Here is a 15203-nt window from a genome sequence, read left to right as displayed (position 1 = left end):
GCAATAAAAGGGTGTTTATCCATAATGGGTGTTCCTTTCAATAGCACTGGTCTTACATAATACTTCAAGGCACATGAAACGCAATGAATGAACACAGACTAACAATTACAACCTAGTAACAGCGCCTTAATACGGGAGTATGGAAATGAAGGTGCTTAAAGAAGTAGCTTATTATTCATGATATGATTATAATATTATTGTTTATTAGGATTCCCATTCTACTTTACCTGGGGTCTAAACAAAAATATCAGAGACCATTACATACAGTAACAGTAATAGACAAGAAACACAAACATGATAAGTTAAAATAAAAAAATGTAATAAAAAAGGAATGTCTATTTAGGCCTAGTCCTTAGCTCGTGTTTACAAAACAACGTTTTACAGTCAATCGAAGCGAGCTCAGACAAGTTTATGGTACAGTAAACTCAGTAAACAAAAAGTGTGATGACCACACAATCACAAATATTCTACCAACTAAAGGAACACGTGACAATCTCTCCATTGCCCATTAACTAATTATTTGTTGAATCAATTGGTGTATTGATTTCTGCTGATGGAGGAAAAAAAACAATTACTATCAGTACATTCTGCCTCATCAGCTAGGAACTCGAGCATAAAAGAATATGTCTTCTAAATCAGTGGTCCTCAATCCCAGAGTTCCTTAAAGGATTCCTGGGGGTCCCAAGCAAAATGTGTTTTATAGCATAAAAATCAGTTCAACCAAAATACATTTAGAAAGATCTTGAATTACTGTCAACATTTTGTAATAATACCAATGTCATCCAATCAGGAGAGAGAACTCATAGGATACAGGATAAACAAGTGAAACTGGAAGTAATGAAACAATAAAATGAGCAGACAACACAACGCGAACTGGAACAGGAACACAACCAAATGTATGCAGATTATCTTCTCTGATGAAATTGGTGTCCCCTTAAAATTAATTTTCTTTACTAACGAGCGGGAGAGATGGGGAGACCCCTGGTACTGGATACACACTAGCAATTATTATTATTATTATGAGAATATAGAGCTTTAGCGTTTTGAGCAAAAAAAGTAAATAATCATAATGGCTTTCACTTGCACTTTTTGGCAAAGAGATTTAGCGCAGAGGGAAAAAAGGAGTTGGGCAATAGAGCCCTGGGAGGCCCTGGTCAACTATATTATATGGATTCCGATAGCGTGGCAACGCTATGCATTGTGAGAGCTTCTAGATTGGCTACTTTCAGGATAGATATTTGGCATTGAGGGAAAAAGGAGTGGGCCAAGAATAGAGCCCTGGGGGACCCCAGTCAACAAGGGTGTAATAAAGGACAGTCTTTTGGAAGATGGAGACCACACTGGTCTCTCCTGAGTCCTGAGCCAGCTGTTGAGACTCAGTGAGTGAGAGATGATGTTCTCTCACATCAGTTGTTGCAGTAGGTGAAGCGTGCGTGGGCCCCTCTGTTGTTGGACTGCAAAGCTCCCACACACACACGCGCGCACGCGCACGCGTACGCGCACACACGCACACACACACACACACACACACACACACACACACACACACACACACACACACACACACACACACACACACACACACACACACACACACACACACACACACACACACACACACACACACACACACTATTATTGTGAGAATTATTGTAATTGTCTCCACACTTACTTAAGAATTAGTTTCTATCTCTGTCCATTTTCAAATATTTTTGTTGGGCAAAACTCTACTTGAATGCAGGGGGTACATTGTCTTTAACTTTAGTTTTCAGGCAAATTATTTATAAATCGGACATTCATATCAGGGCAAATGTTCATCACATGTTGGTACATGTTGGTTAAGTTAAAAGAACAACGGAATAAGTGCCATTATATTGAGACGATGGACTATTTCATGTTCTGGAAATGGCATCCATACATTTCATGTGCTGTCCACAATAATGCATATTATTAAAACATTGTTGTTATCATTACTCTACACCAGTGGTTCTCATTAGGCTGCGGACCCCCATTTGAAAAGATTTTGTTTCGGGGAACCCCCATAATATATGTTTTTAGTTGTTAGATTAGATTTAGTACATTAGTCTACAGCTGTCTATAATGTAGGTGGGGAGATAACATATAGAGAAACTTTTTAATTTTACACATTCTCTCATTGGGCTAACCTCCTTGAAATAATGGTGAAATTGAACAATTCCTTATTTTGCAATTATTTCTATGACAATTAATCGTCAAGTAAAATGTAATAAATCGTGACAGCCCTACAGTTAGCTCAGGTTTACACCATACAGTCACTGGATTTCTCTGTCTCCTAGCAACATGACAGCCTCCTTGAGAGGGGGGGGGGGGGGGGGGGGGGGTCTGGGCTCCCAAGGGACCCATCACTGCAAGGACAGCACTGTGAAGTAGGGTTGTCCGATATTGGCTTTTTTACCGATAACCGATATACCGATATTGTCCAACTCTTAATTACCGATACCGATATCAACCGATACCGATATATGCGGGGATTATTGTGATTAGGGTAAGCTAAAATTTCATATCACACACACCATATACAGTAAGAACTCCTGTAACTTATTTATAAAGCCAAAAAAAAAAAAAAAAAAAAAAAAATTTTTTTTTTTTTTCAAAAACCGATACCGATATTTTCCCGATATCAATTTTTATGCTAATATCGGCCGATAATATCGGGAGGCCGATAATATCGGACATCCCTACTGTGAAGGATGTCCACCTACCACACCCTCCCTGATATAAGGATGACTGCTGTCAACCTCTGCTGCTCATCATAAGAATTCAGGTCTGCCTAAGTTCTAAGCAGTGGTTCTCAAACGTTTTATTTATTTATCTCCAGGACATAACTCTGAAAGGTTTGATTTACAGACCTGTAAGAATCCATTTGGAATCTAGGCCTATAGCAACAATGTAACCACTTTGACCCTATCTAAGCCATTTGAAAATAGATAGCTATTTTCAAAATGTTCTCAACTTTTTCAGGCGGCGACCCCCCAAAATAATCATATTTGAACTGGGCATCCCCCCAAAATAATCATATTTGAACTGGGGATCCCCCACACCCTGACAAGCACTTGGAATTAAGAGTTGAAATTAGCAGATCTACAAGCTTGCCTCGCAACGTATATAGGTTATTTTTGGTTATTTTGCCTCTTTCTTATAATTATTAGACCATTTGGCCAGTTTGACCAGGTTTTTATCCACAAGTTTCCTAGGGTATGGTGGGCATCACTTCCTGTCGATTTGATCCCTGATACCTGATCAAATCGACAGGAAGTGATGCCCACCAACACCATGCCCTAGGAAACTTGTGGATTGTAGCCTATAGTTTGTTGATTAGGTTTTGATACGGTAGCCTAAATGTATTTTTTCTTTCCTTTTTTTTAAGGTATTAAAAATGTCTTAAAAGCCCTTAAATTGTCACTTCACTCTCATCTGGGGACCCCCGGGGGTCCCGACCCACAGGTTGAGAACCACTGTTTTAGTGCATGGATTAACATGCACTTCTCATTGATTGCGGTGGGGGGAGCCGGAGGGTCATTTATAACACAAAACGTCCAGTGTTGTTTACAAAACAAACTGCCTCGTGTTTCATTACACTGACTAGCCTGAAGTGAGGACAGTCACAAACTAAGTGTTGTTGTTGTTGTTATTATTATTATTATTATTACTGATGGAATAAACTGGAATCTGGAAGAAGCAGTAGCCGATTATCTGATTATCTGTCCCATGCTGCAAGCATGAATAAACAGGAAGAAAGTAGAAACAATCAACTATAATAAACCCAAACCTAAACCATCACTGTAAAAACTACTTCAAAGGTGTGTCGGCATAAATTCTGCCAAAAATGGTGGCAACCTGCATAAACAGAGGTGTAAAGTAAGTACATTTACTCAAGTACTGTACTTAATTACACTTTTTAGGTTTACTGTAGTAGGCCTATTTCCAGTTTCCAGTACTTTTATTTCTACTCCACCACACCTGACCTCAGAGGCAAATATTATACTTTTACTCCATTATAATTATTTGAAAACTTTAGCTACTAGTTTACTTTGTAGAGTATTATTACCAAACATACATTACCACTTCAGCCCTACTGTAGGCTATATACATTTCGGCCATTTGAAAATAGCTGATCTACAAGCTTGTAGATTGGCTACTTTCAAAAGATGTATATACATTTCATACATCTGAAAACTTGTGAAATGGGACATACTGTAGATCTGCATAATGAGTACTTTCTTTGATACCAATGCTTTTGTACTTTTGTACATTTTGAATTCCGGACTTTTACATGTAACAGAGTATTTCTGCATTGCAGTATGGATACTTTTACTTAAGTGCAAAATGTGATTGCTTTTTCCACCACTGTCCAGTGTCCATCATTCGTAATTCATACACAAAAAAATAATGATTCCCTTTAAACGCCAACGGGACCATGATCAGCCCGAGGTGGTGCAGGTGCCACTATCGACCCGACGTCTGGCGATCACAGCAGAAAGACACATTATGACCGCGGATATCTCTTCAAAAACACATTTTATTGCCTCAAATCGCTTCCAAACATACTTAATATCACCCCTGCACACTTTTATATGGAGTCAGAATAAACGCGCACCCCTCTTCTGGGGTTTAGTTGCGCCTCGCCCTCCCCATCAGTGTTGCCAGGCTGTGAGAAAGAAACAAGCAACCAACCGGGTCTATGAAAATAAGCCCAAAAGAAGCGAGTCCTTCGCCCTTTGGCTTTAAACTATAATTATTTGAAAATAGCAGATCTAAACGTTGGAAGGACATTTTTTATATTTTTGAAACATTTTAAAAAATATACATATATATCTTCGCAATGTTTGAGAAACACTGGTAAACAACATTAGCAACTTAGAAACAAGCCCCCAAAAAACGCAAAGTTGAATATTTGAATTGTTGAAAAGTTGATAATACTAATCTATTGTACATAGAATACTGTGAAGGTTTTTTTTTTTAACACTATTCTACTAAGCTCTATTTTATTCTCTTTCATTCTTTTCTTTACATATTTTTTTTATTAACTTATTAACTAACATTATTCTGTTGTTGTTGTTGTTATTATCTATGCTGCTGCATTGTCTGAAGGAAATAATAATAAATATGTACAGGTATAACTCCTCTTATACCTGTACATAAGACGTAAAGGACCCCAATGGAAAAACAAGCCATAGTGCTTTCTTGGGTTTAAAATCCTCTTAACAGGCCTTGTATTGAACTGTACTTCCCTGTGCTTGCCTTTGCAAAGTAAACTGTTAATAAAGTATACACTCAATCAATATTCAACAACAATAAAGTACGACCTTGAACCCTTGAACCACAAAGCCCAAAGTCGCTTATAATAAGCGGACGCGGCAACACTGCCCATCTGTTCAATGTGTAAACGGTGTGTGACCGACAGACAGATCATTGTAGCTCCTAGAGACGCGGTGGGTCGCAACATGGCAACGCAGCACCAACGTGGAGCAGGCGGACAACTTGGGACGCTTCTGTGAAGAAAGGATCAAAACTGTGGGGACTTTATAATAATAACAATATACGGACGCTTTTATTGGGGAAAAATAAGTGGACTAAGAAGTTCTGATGCGGATGAATACGGGACATTAAGTTAAGGAGAAGCAACATGTCCCAGGGATGTACGGTGGTTGTTGTTATACCCGTGGAGGAGATCCAGTCGTGGTGGGAAGTCCCCGCCATAGCGCACTTCTGCTCGCTGTTCAGGGCGGCGTTCAACCTCCCGGACTTTGAAATCGAGGTAATAAACTCATAAAAAGCTTTCAACTTGTGGTTGTTGCCAGACAAGAGCCCGATAAACAAGCTTGACAACAACGCGTCTCGATCCGACGCGCTGTGGAGCTAGTAGAGCGACCCCCCCCTCCATGGTGGCTACGGTTACCCAACTACTTCTGTTTTGTGTTGTTCAAGAGAGTAGGCTCCGGAAGGCTCGCCCCAAAATACGCTGGCCCCCATTTTCCCGCGGACCGCTCGCCCAAGGCTCTGTCCTCCAGCGGTTCTTGTATTTGTATATTGGGGACGGTTAAGGTTAGAAATAAACAGTGGTGGAAAATAATTAAGTACATTTACTTAAGTACAATTTTGAGGTATTTGTACTTTACTTGAGTATTTCCAATTTCCAATACTTTTACTCCACTACATCTCAGAGGCAAATATTGTACTTTTACTCCACTACAATTATTTGAGAACTTTAGTTACTAGTTACTTTTCAGATATAAATTATTATATTATAAAACATACATTAACCACTTTAGTCCTGTTTTATACCTAGCCTATTTGAAAATAGCCGATCTACAAGGATCTGTTATTTTCAAACATTTTAGTACTTTTACTTTTGGTACTTTAAGTACATTTTGATGACATTACTTTTGTACTTTTACTCAAGTAAATTTTGAATTCTGGACTTTTACTTGTAACAGAGTATTTTTATTTTGCAGTATTGGTACTTTTACTTAAGTAAAGAATTTGAGTACTTTTTCCACCACTGGAAATAAGGTTAGGTTTAGGCACCGTTTTACTGAGGTTAAGTTCAGGAATAAAATAAGGTTAGGTTTAGGCATAGTTTGTGAGGTTACGTTTAGGAATAAGGTCAAGTTTAATTTAGGCATAGTTTACTGAGGTTACGTTTAGGGATAAGGTTTAGGCATAGTTTACTGAGGTTACGTTTAGGAATACCTGCCTGGTGGCAACCCCCTCCCGAGGTCGCTGGATTTGCCCCGGCGCGACTGTGTTTTGGGGCGAGTGTTCTTGTATTCGTTCGAGAGACGCTCAAATGCGGTAGATTCCTGTTTGCTAACGCTAGTTAGCAACCCCTTCGGCTTCATTGCCTATGATAATCCTTATAATAAACGAACAGGTCGTTAAAGCGACGCAGCGAACACGTGGGGGGAGGCTCAGGTTTATTTTGTTTTTTGCGATCGGACTTGTAGAAAAAGTTTGATAGCCCCCCCCCTCCTCTCCTCTACTCCAGTGAATGAATATGAGTAGCTACTACTATAAGGTTACTACAAAGCCATGTGCGACCCATTTGTTTTCATTCTGTGTGAAACTGATATGTTAGATCCTCACGTTTCGCCGTGTTGTGGTTTATCACGTGGGTTTTTGGATCAGAGAAAGTAGAGATGGTAAATAAAATAAAAAAATCCGCGACCAGTTTACGTTTGATTATTTTGTATGCATTAACCCGTTAGTTACGGCTTCGGTTATGCGTAAACGTTGCATTCCAATTAGTGCATTAAAATTGTGTATGAATTGATCACCGTCTCATGTTTGAAGAAGAAGTAGTGTTGTTGTTTTTTTCCTGTGGCACTGGTTCTCTGGGGTCCCGGGACCCCATGGGTCATTGAGGAGGGGGTTCCACCGTTCCAGGGGGGGTCCCTGTTTTTTTTTTTCTTCCCCCCGGCTACTCTAGAAACAGCAGATCTGCAAGCTCACGGTGCCTTGCCGTGTGACGCGTTGTGAGCTTGTAGATCTTGCATTTATGAAGAAATTGTGACAAATCTCCACAATTCTTTTAGAAATCTTCTCTTATTTCGGTTCCTGGCACAAGATATTTTCAAATGGGGGTCTGTGGCCAAAGGGGGGGTCTCAAACATGAAAATCCACTGTTCTATGGAATAAAGTAGTTGTGATGGGTTCGTTCGGCGAGCCTCGGGTTTATTGTCCTCGCTGCAGATGAAGCCATCTGGCTCGGGTCGCCATAGGGACGCAGATGCCTTGCTTTTCAGTCATTGTTTCATCGCCCCTGATCCTTTTTTTATTTTACAACAACGAGAAGCGACGATTTGTCCTGTAGAGACGCTTCTTCTTCCTGACACGTGTGATTCCATACCTACAGTACCTACCTACCGCATTGAGCTTTTATTGTCACATCACCACAGTTACATAATCGAACTTTATCTTCCGATTCGATCATTGTTGCTTGTTCGCGACTAATAGCCCTAGTTCTTTGCCGTGTGTGTGCCGCTCTAGCGTTTACATTGTCTTGGTAATAATCGATGAGTACCAGTTGATATGGATCGTTTGATCCATCGAGGAATGATGGCACTTAAAAGAAACCGGTAAAGGTCAACATCACGCATCAACAGTCTCCATCGCTCATTCACCCCCCCCCCCCCCCCCCCCCCCCGGGATGAGAAACACACGTAGGCATCGCTTTGTTATGAGATGAGAGGCAAAGCAGATGGGGATCGCATTGCTCCTAGTTTAGATGAAAGTTAAGGGTCTCGTGTAGGCTAGGCCTGTCACAATTATTACATAATAATCGTCTAATCGTAATTATTTGAGATAATCGCAATTATCTTTGCTCAATCGTTTCCATGTTGTAAAATAGTGGAAATAGCAGCGAGCTTGTAGATCGGCTATTTCCACTATTAATACTCTTTTAAAGAGTATGAAGTTATTGAATATGTCAGTCATTTATTTGTACATTTAGGCTATCGGTCATATCTGCCCTGTTCAACTTCAAAGCCTAAAAGCCAAACAGAACTGTGATTTTCATCCATATGTTACAGTCTTCAACAGCAACAAAAACAAAACAATTAAATCGTCATGTAAAATGTCATAATCGGGACAATCTAATTGCTCCTAGTTTACATGAAAGTTAAAGGTCTTGTGTAGGCGTTTACGTAAGCCATATATTCATTATTTTAATGTGTATGGTGTAAATGTTGCCTAGATGCACTGAAATCACTGAGTGTTCATTTATTTCATTCATCATTTGGTTACATTTATACCCTCTCGGAGTAATTCCATTTTCTGTGGCACAAGAACTGTGTTTTTTCACCATTTGGTTTGAATGATTTATCCACCTTTAGCTGCATCACTAAGCACAGATCACATGTGCTGCATCCAACCACCAAAGCATTCTGAGGAAACACATTGAGATGGATAGAGTTCTCCGATGCTGTGACATCTTAATTAGAAAGCAGTTCCTCATGTTCAAGGTCATAGCTCTTATATTCTCACTTGTAATCGCGCAGTATTACGAATTTGCCATAAAAAGGTTTCATAATAATGGCATGGCCATTGATGGTCATCATAATGTCAGCCTTTCTGAGGAACAGCATTATAGTTCTTCTTGGCAACAAGGGCTGTCAGAAGTTGTCACCTTGTCTCTGCTGTTATGCACCACACGGTTCTGGCCATAACATTACCGAAATTGGAAGACTTTGTCATGTAAGCACCTCATTGTAATCTATTTACATCATGTGTAGTGTACCAGAACACTGATCTGCTTAATAACAAAGAAACCCACGCGTTGAATAGGAATTGTTTGGCAGATATATTTTTAGACCACTGGGTCATCACAAAAGCTTTTAGAGAATAGCAATATGTTATTCTTCAAATCCTTTGCTCTTCAACAATTTTGACTGAGTCATTGATATTTAAATACATACCCAAAGTGTCATATTAGAAGTGTGCCTCTCTAATCCACTGGTTTACATGACCTACAGAGGTTGGCTGTATTCAGCTCAGCAGTGGGTCAAAGCAAACTAAACTGTTACTCATCTGTAATCTACAATGTCTTGGTAACTATGAGTTGAAGACTGCCGACTTAGTGTGGAAAGGGAGCTTAGATGACTCACAGTGTTTCCTGCTCGGCTCCTTCTCTGTTTTTAGTTCCTAGTGGGGCTCCTACATGGCTGTGCTGAAAAAAGCAGGTGTCTCGCTCGGTAAATAGTGCACAAATCCAGGTCTAAGAGGATCTTGTGTCTTTGATGTGGCCTTTACTTGCCAGGGAGATGATCTACTTCTAAGAAGATGACTACTTCTAAGAAAATGGATCAAATGATTAGAGGTACTGAGATCAACTCTGGGCTGTGTTATCAGTCCAACAGACTATTAGCAAAGTACTGTCTATCTGGTATGTAAATAAAGTCACATAATCGTGCACAATCGTGTTATTCTATTCTGGCAGACGCCTCACAGATCAGATGGCACATTTATAGAGGACCAAGCAAATTGGATTGGAAAGCACTTTGGGTCAACGCCTGTTTTGTGCTATATAAATAAAGATGACTTGACTTATCGAAGATTGCGTCTTGGCCTGACAACTTTTCAGTTGTGAGATTGTGTATTTCTTCTTTAATCCCTGCAAATATGATGCTCAAGTCAGTAAAACTCCACCATACACAAAGTTTCAACATAGCTTTGAGCTTTCAAGATTTAGGGGGGGGGGTTAGGGGAAACTGTCGTTCATGACAAAACTGTATCCCAAGGCTTTGTAAAGCAGAGTGTTCCCTTATCTGTTCAGACAGGACAGTGGGAGGGGCAGGTCATGATCTCTCTCTCTCAAAGCATGTTATGCAGCCCAACCTGCTGATTTTTCCACACATGTATGACCAAACGATCAATTATGACATGACAAGATCAGTGTTGGGATTCTGGAACAGATCTAGATGTTGAGGCAAACAGAGTCAGAGACACTTTAATATTTCCGAGTTTATTGCATGAGCTCACAGGAGAAGTTCGTCAGACACACACACAAGTCAGTGGTCGTGCAGTTCTCTCTCGAAAGAAGTCAAGACCATATTCATACATAGTAGAGAATCAATATCAATAAATATATTGCTGTACCAGGTCAACATGAAGTGGCGCCTTGAGTCTAAAATATTCAGATTGTCAGAACTTGTAAGACCAAGGATAAATGACACCATCAAGTCTATGTTTGTCACTAGAGGTGCAACCGTTAATCAAACTGATCAGTTTAATTGATAATAACAAATAATTGATATACATACAATTTATTATTGATCAACCCTTATTTTTGGCGTGCCATTATAGGCGAAAAGTTTCAACATTTTTTAAATACAGAATACAAAAAAATACAAAAATAGGGAAAATACATATGAGCTTGTAGATCTGCTAAGCTTAAGTAGTTAATTGATGTTGATGAATCTTGAAGAAAATAACGTTATTCGATTAATTGAAGAAGTAATCTGTAGAATAATCGATAAAAATATAACCGCTAGTTGCAGCCCCATTAGTCTGAAGACAGCTCCTAAAGTTCCTCATAACACACAATGTACAAGTAGTTAGTTGAGATACTAAAGCTGGACCAGCATAACTTTATTGTTGGGCAGAAACCTCTTATCTCCATATTTTAACTTTTTGTGTTACTTTTTTCGTAAATTAATTCCCTATTTGATCATGCTACAGCGTCACACAAAAGCATCAAAAGTAGCAAGCTTGAAACGCGGTGCATTTTGAGCTTGTAGATTTTTCTAATTTTGAATTTGAATCCTGAAATGTAACAGTTTTGGACATATGAGGTGTCCACCTGACAGAGACCATATCTTTGCTGTCGTTCAGAAACCTTGTATCTCCATGTTTCTCCATCTTGTTGTAAATGAATAATGTACGACTTCATTTCACAAGGGTGTCACGCAACTAGAGAAAATAGCCGATCTACATGTGAGCTTGTAGATAGTTCATTTCGAAAGTTGTTAATGCTGTGGGGTTTATATATTATACCGATGAAAAGTATTAACAAGACCTTGTGACTGATTGATAATTACATTGGATCAATTGGAACACAGGTTACATATATTTTTTCATTTCCGGAAAAGTTTTGGACGTACAAGACTTCCACCCGGCTGCGAGGATATTCTAGTCAGTCTAACACAAATTACTAGAAAGACGGTAAGGCACATACCCATGAAACAGAAATTATTCCATATAAGGCATTCGAGACCCACTGGTCCACTGTACTGGTCCCTGTCATTTAAAGCAGAGTTATGAGGGTCCAAACTGGAGATCATTGAAATTAAAATGTTTGAGTGCCATTGACTCAATGTTTGACGTAATGGTTACCGTCGTGGATGAATTGCATATATTTTGTAGTTTTGTTTTTTACAAGACACTTGGCCTGTTAGTGGAAGGGGGTGAAGTCAGCGGAAACGCGCTAATCTCAGCATGGCACGGCATGGTTTACCTTTTTTTTTAAATGGGAAAAGTACCTAAAGGCAACCTGGTCTAGCCTATTGGCTTTTAGTGAGCTACTGATGTCATGCTTGCAGACATTGAAGGCTGTGGTTAAACAGGAGAGACATGTTTGTTTTGAGTTTGACTGCATATCGAGAGACTTGGGACCTGGGTGCTGTCAGTGCTGTAGTGTTTGTGCATCATATAGAACATGAAGAGTTGATGAGTTTTACAGCAAATCAGCGACTCAACGGAATTTGTATAATCATTTCAACATTAGAATTATTTTCATTGCGAGGTTGGCCTCTGTTTACAGAGGAATTTGTCTCGATGAGGGTGGTGCATTGTAGTGAAGAAATGGTATAGAAACAGTAGCCTATAGAAACATTTCAATTATTTACAACTATCAACTGAGCTGCAGTGAACCGTATGATTGGCCAATGGATACATTATCAGACTTGGCTATTGTTCACAATTGCATAAAAAAAAAAACCTCAAAATATAAAGATAAGCACCAATATTATATTAAAGCTAAGAAGTAATGGCTACAAACTACATAAATGTGCAGTATACAATGTACTCTAGCTATGACAATGTGCAGTGTGCACCATCGCAAAATACAGTAGAATAAAATAGTCCCCACTCCTTTTGGGTTGTTTTTTGTCTCATTATATACAGGAGTGTGTGTATATATATATATATATATATATATATATGTATATATATGTGTATATATATATATACTAGAGTTTCGGGGGGCTACGCCCCCCTCAACCCCAGCCGCGCACGGGGCCCAGCGTGGCCGTGTGTATATTGGGGGACCCAAATCGCCGGAGTGAAACTGTGGAAAAGTTTTTTTGAAAAAGGAAAAAATTTGAAGAAATAATATTTGTTATGTTTCAGGGGGTCCACAGGGGGTCCGCGGACCCCCTGATGGTCCACTGACCCCCTGTGGAGTGTTGGGACGCGCGGGGACACCCCTGGAACATTGCGGACCATTTCGGTGTTTTGTTTTTTTTTCATGAAGGTGGTTGCTTGTTTCTGGCGCAGGCTGTGCAAACCTGGCAACCCAGCGCATGCTGCCGCACGTTGAAGTGGCGTAGCGTCATGAGGGTCAGTGGGGCCGTGGCTCGGTCAGTGAAGACCCTGTAGTGCGGATGATATGTGGCATAGAGGGGCAGATTGTAAATCCACAGAGGAAACATCCGTGGGCTACCATTGGTTCAGCGATGTGTGCGGTGGCCCTGCGGCCCCTCCTCCTCCACCAATGTGCAGTATTGAGAGCCCTGACGTCACAACAATTGGAGCGATGGGCACTGCACTGTGGTTGGTTAGGGTACACCTAGGGCCCAGGTAGAACCCAGTTAAAGCCTGCATGGGCAAACCCAGTTAGGACCCGCCTTGGTCCCACATAAACATGGCTAGTTGGGGCCCACCTAAGGGGCAGGTAGAAGCTACTTATAGCCTGCATGGGCATCGCAGTTGGGACTGAAGTGGATGCCGCTGACATTGCTGACATGGGGTCCATATGGTTTAGCCCACCTTGAAAGCATATGGGAACTACGCTGGCATGCTGGCTGTAATGCAAACGCTGCATCATACCTGCAGTGTGTAGTTTGATGTTGTGTGTGTAGCAGATATAGCTGCAGTGTGTAGATCAATGTCCATAGGAAAGTCAATGCCCAGCAGTTTTTTTTTCCCCAGCAGAGTTTCTAGTGTCTCTGTGTGTCTCTGGAAGAGGTTGCACATGAACTCTGCAGCCGCACTGAGGCGCTCCAACACAAACACTCTGACATTAAGCTGCTTCACACAACAAACATCAGCACCACGCTGCTGTTTGTCCAAAAGACACAATATCTCCTCTCCCACCGACGTCATGTGTTCATTTATCGACAGCCGTACAGACTCCTTTTGACACATTTTACGTCGTTTATCCAGCTGTCACTGACTCTCCACATCGGGCTGTTATTTTGCTGCGATCAAGTCAACGATGTGAGAGATTAGCTATCACAGACGGACGGACAGGGGGTGAAACATAGTCTTGCGCCATGCCTTTCGGCCTGGCGGAGACAATAAAAAAACGAAAGTAAAGGAAATGGCCATTTCTGCAACAGAAGTAGTCAATAAACTATGCTATGAAAACATGGGCCACATTGGCAAAGAATGTAAGAAAGAGGCAATCATGTAGAAAATAGCCGATCTCCAAGCTTACAAAGCCTGTCAACGTGAGGCGTTTCGAGCTTGTAGATCGGCTATTTTCACAATATTTACTTGTGGAACGGAGTCAAACAGAATGGGGGGGTCCCAGATCAAGTACGTGTATTTGGGGGGGGCGGGGGGGGGGGGGGGGGGGCGGGGTGAAAGGGTTGATAAACACTGCTGTAATCGGAGCGAAATTATCTGAAATTACTACATGACCATAATGCAGCCTAACATGCGTAGCACGGGGCGGTCCTGCCATTACGTTAGTTACTGTAGTTGCTGTGGAGCTACATAGTTCTCCAGAAGACACACACAAACATACACCATCTACAATGGACGAACTGAGCAGCAATATAGACATTCACCACACGAACGTGCATTGTTGACAAAGTCATTGCACAGCCGCTGCAGGCATGACAACCAGGTTAGCGTTAGCGACATGGCAGCTATCACAGCGCCCTGTCCGTCGTGCTGCAACTGGCTGTGATGGCTACAGCAGTAACAGCAAGCTGTCTGCGATGCCATTGTCTGGAGACTGCTCTTAGCGTGACACGACCAATGAGAGTGAGCGCTGTAGTTGTTGCTAAGATACGGTGGCGTCTCTGCCCCATAGCTTGTAGATCTCTCACACATGATTGGCGTAGGCTGCGTTGCCAGGTCTGACTTTGTGTGTAAGCAATGGTCGGCTTATTTTTGCGCGCCTTTGGGCTCGTTTGCATTGTGCGCACGGCAGCGCTTGTTTAGCGTGCGTCAGCGCGACGTGGCAACGGACGTGGCAACGTGAAAGGTGATTGGCTGGTGAAAAGAAACACCCGACGTTACACCAGAAATGGTGCCTGGAGAAAATGGTGACCAAAAAAAAAGTTTGGAAAAAAAGGGAAAAACCCCCGCAGCGGCTGCCTGCTGTTGTGGTGATGAGGTCGTGCGCACGGTAAACGGTACGAAGCTGCCTCCCCTTCCGTTTTGTCCGACATTTGGTGAGTAGAATTAATTATGTTGCGCGGTGGAAAAGGTGTAGT

General features: G+C 41.1%; 1 protein-coding gene across 3 annotated transcripts in view; it reads left to right on the top strand.

Annotated features, from left to right (window-relative positions):
- Positions 1-5475: 5475 nt before the first annotated feature.
- cecr2 (CECR2 histone acetyl-lysine reader) overlaps positions 5476-15203 on the top strand; it is a 70887-nt gene continuing 61159 nt past the window's right edge. For 2 of the 3 annotated variants that reach the window (XM_084060527.1, XM_084060528.1), the window contains exon 1: positions 5476-5797. In XM_084060527.1, the coding sequence (XP_083916653.1) occupies positions 5666-5797 (132 nt within the window). In that variant the 5' untranslated portion in view covers positions 5476-5665. The remainder of the gene's footprint in view (positions 5798-15203) is intronic. The other variant, XM_084060529.1, reaches the window with a different exon arrangement.

The sequence above is a fragment of the Gymnoscopelus microlampas genome (genome assembly GCF_963454915.1).
Source record: "Gymnoscopelus microlampas genome assembly, chromosome: 6".
In the NCBI taxonomy this organism is placed as follows: domain Eukaryota; kingdom Metazoa; phylum Chordata; class Actinopteri; order Myctophiformes; family Myctophidae; genus Gymnoscopelus; species Gymnoscopelus microlampas.
This window is presented reverse-complemented; position numbering and strand designations above follow the sequence as displayed.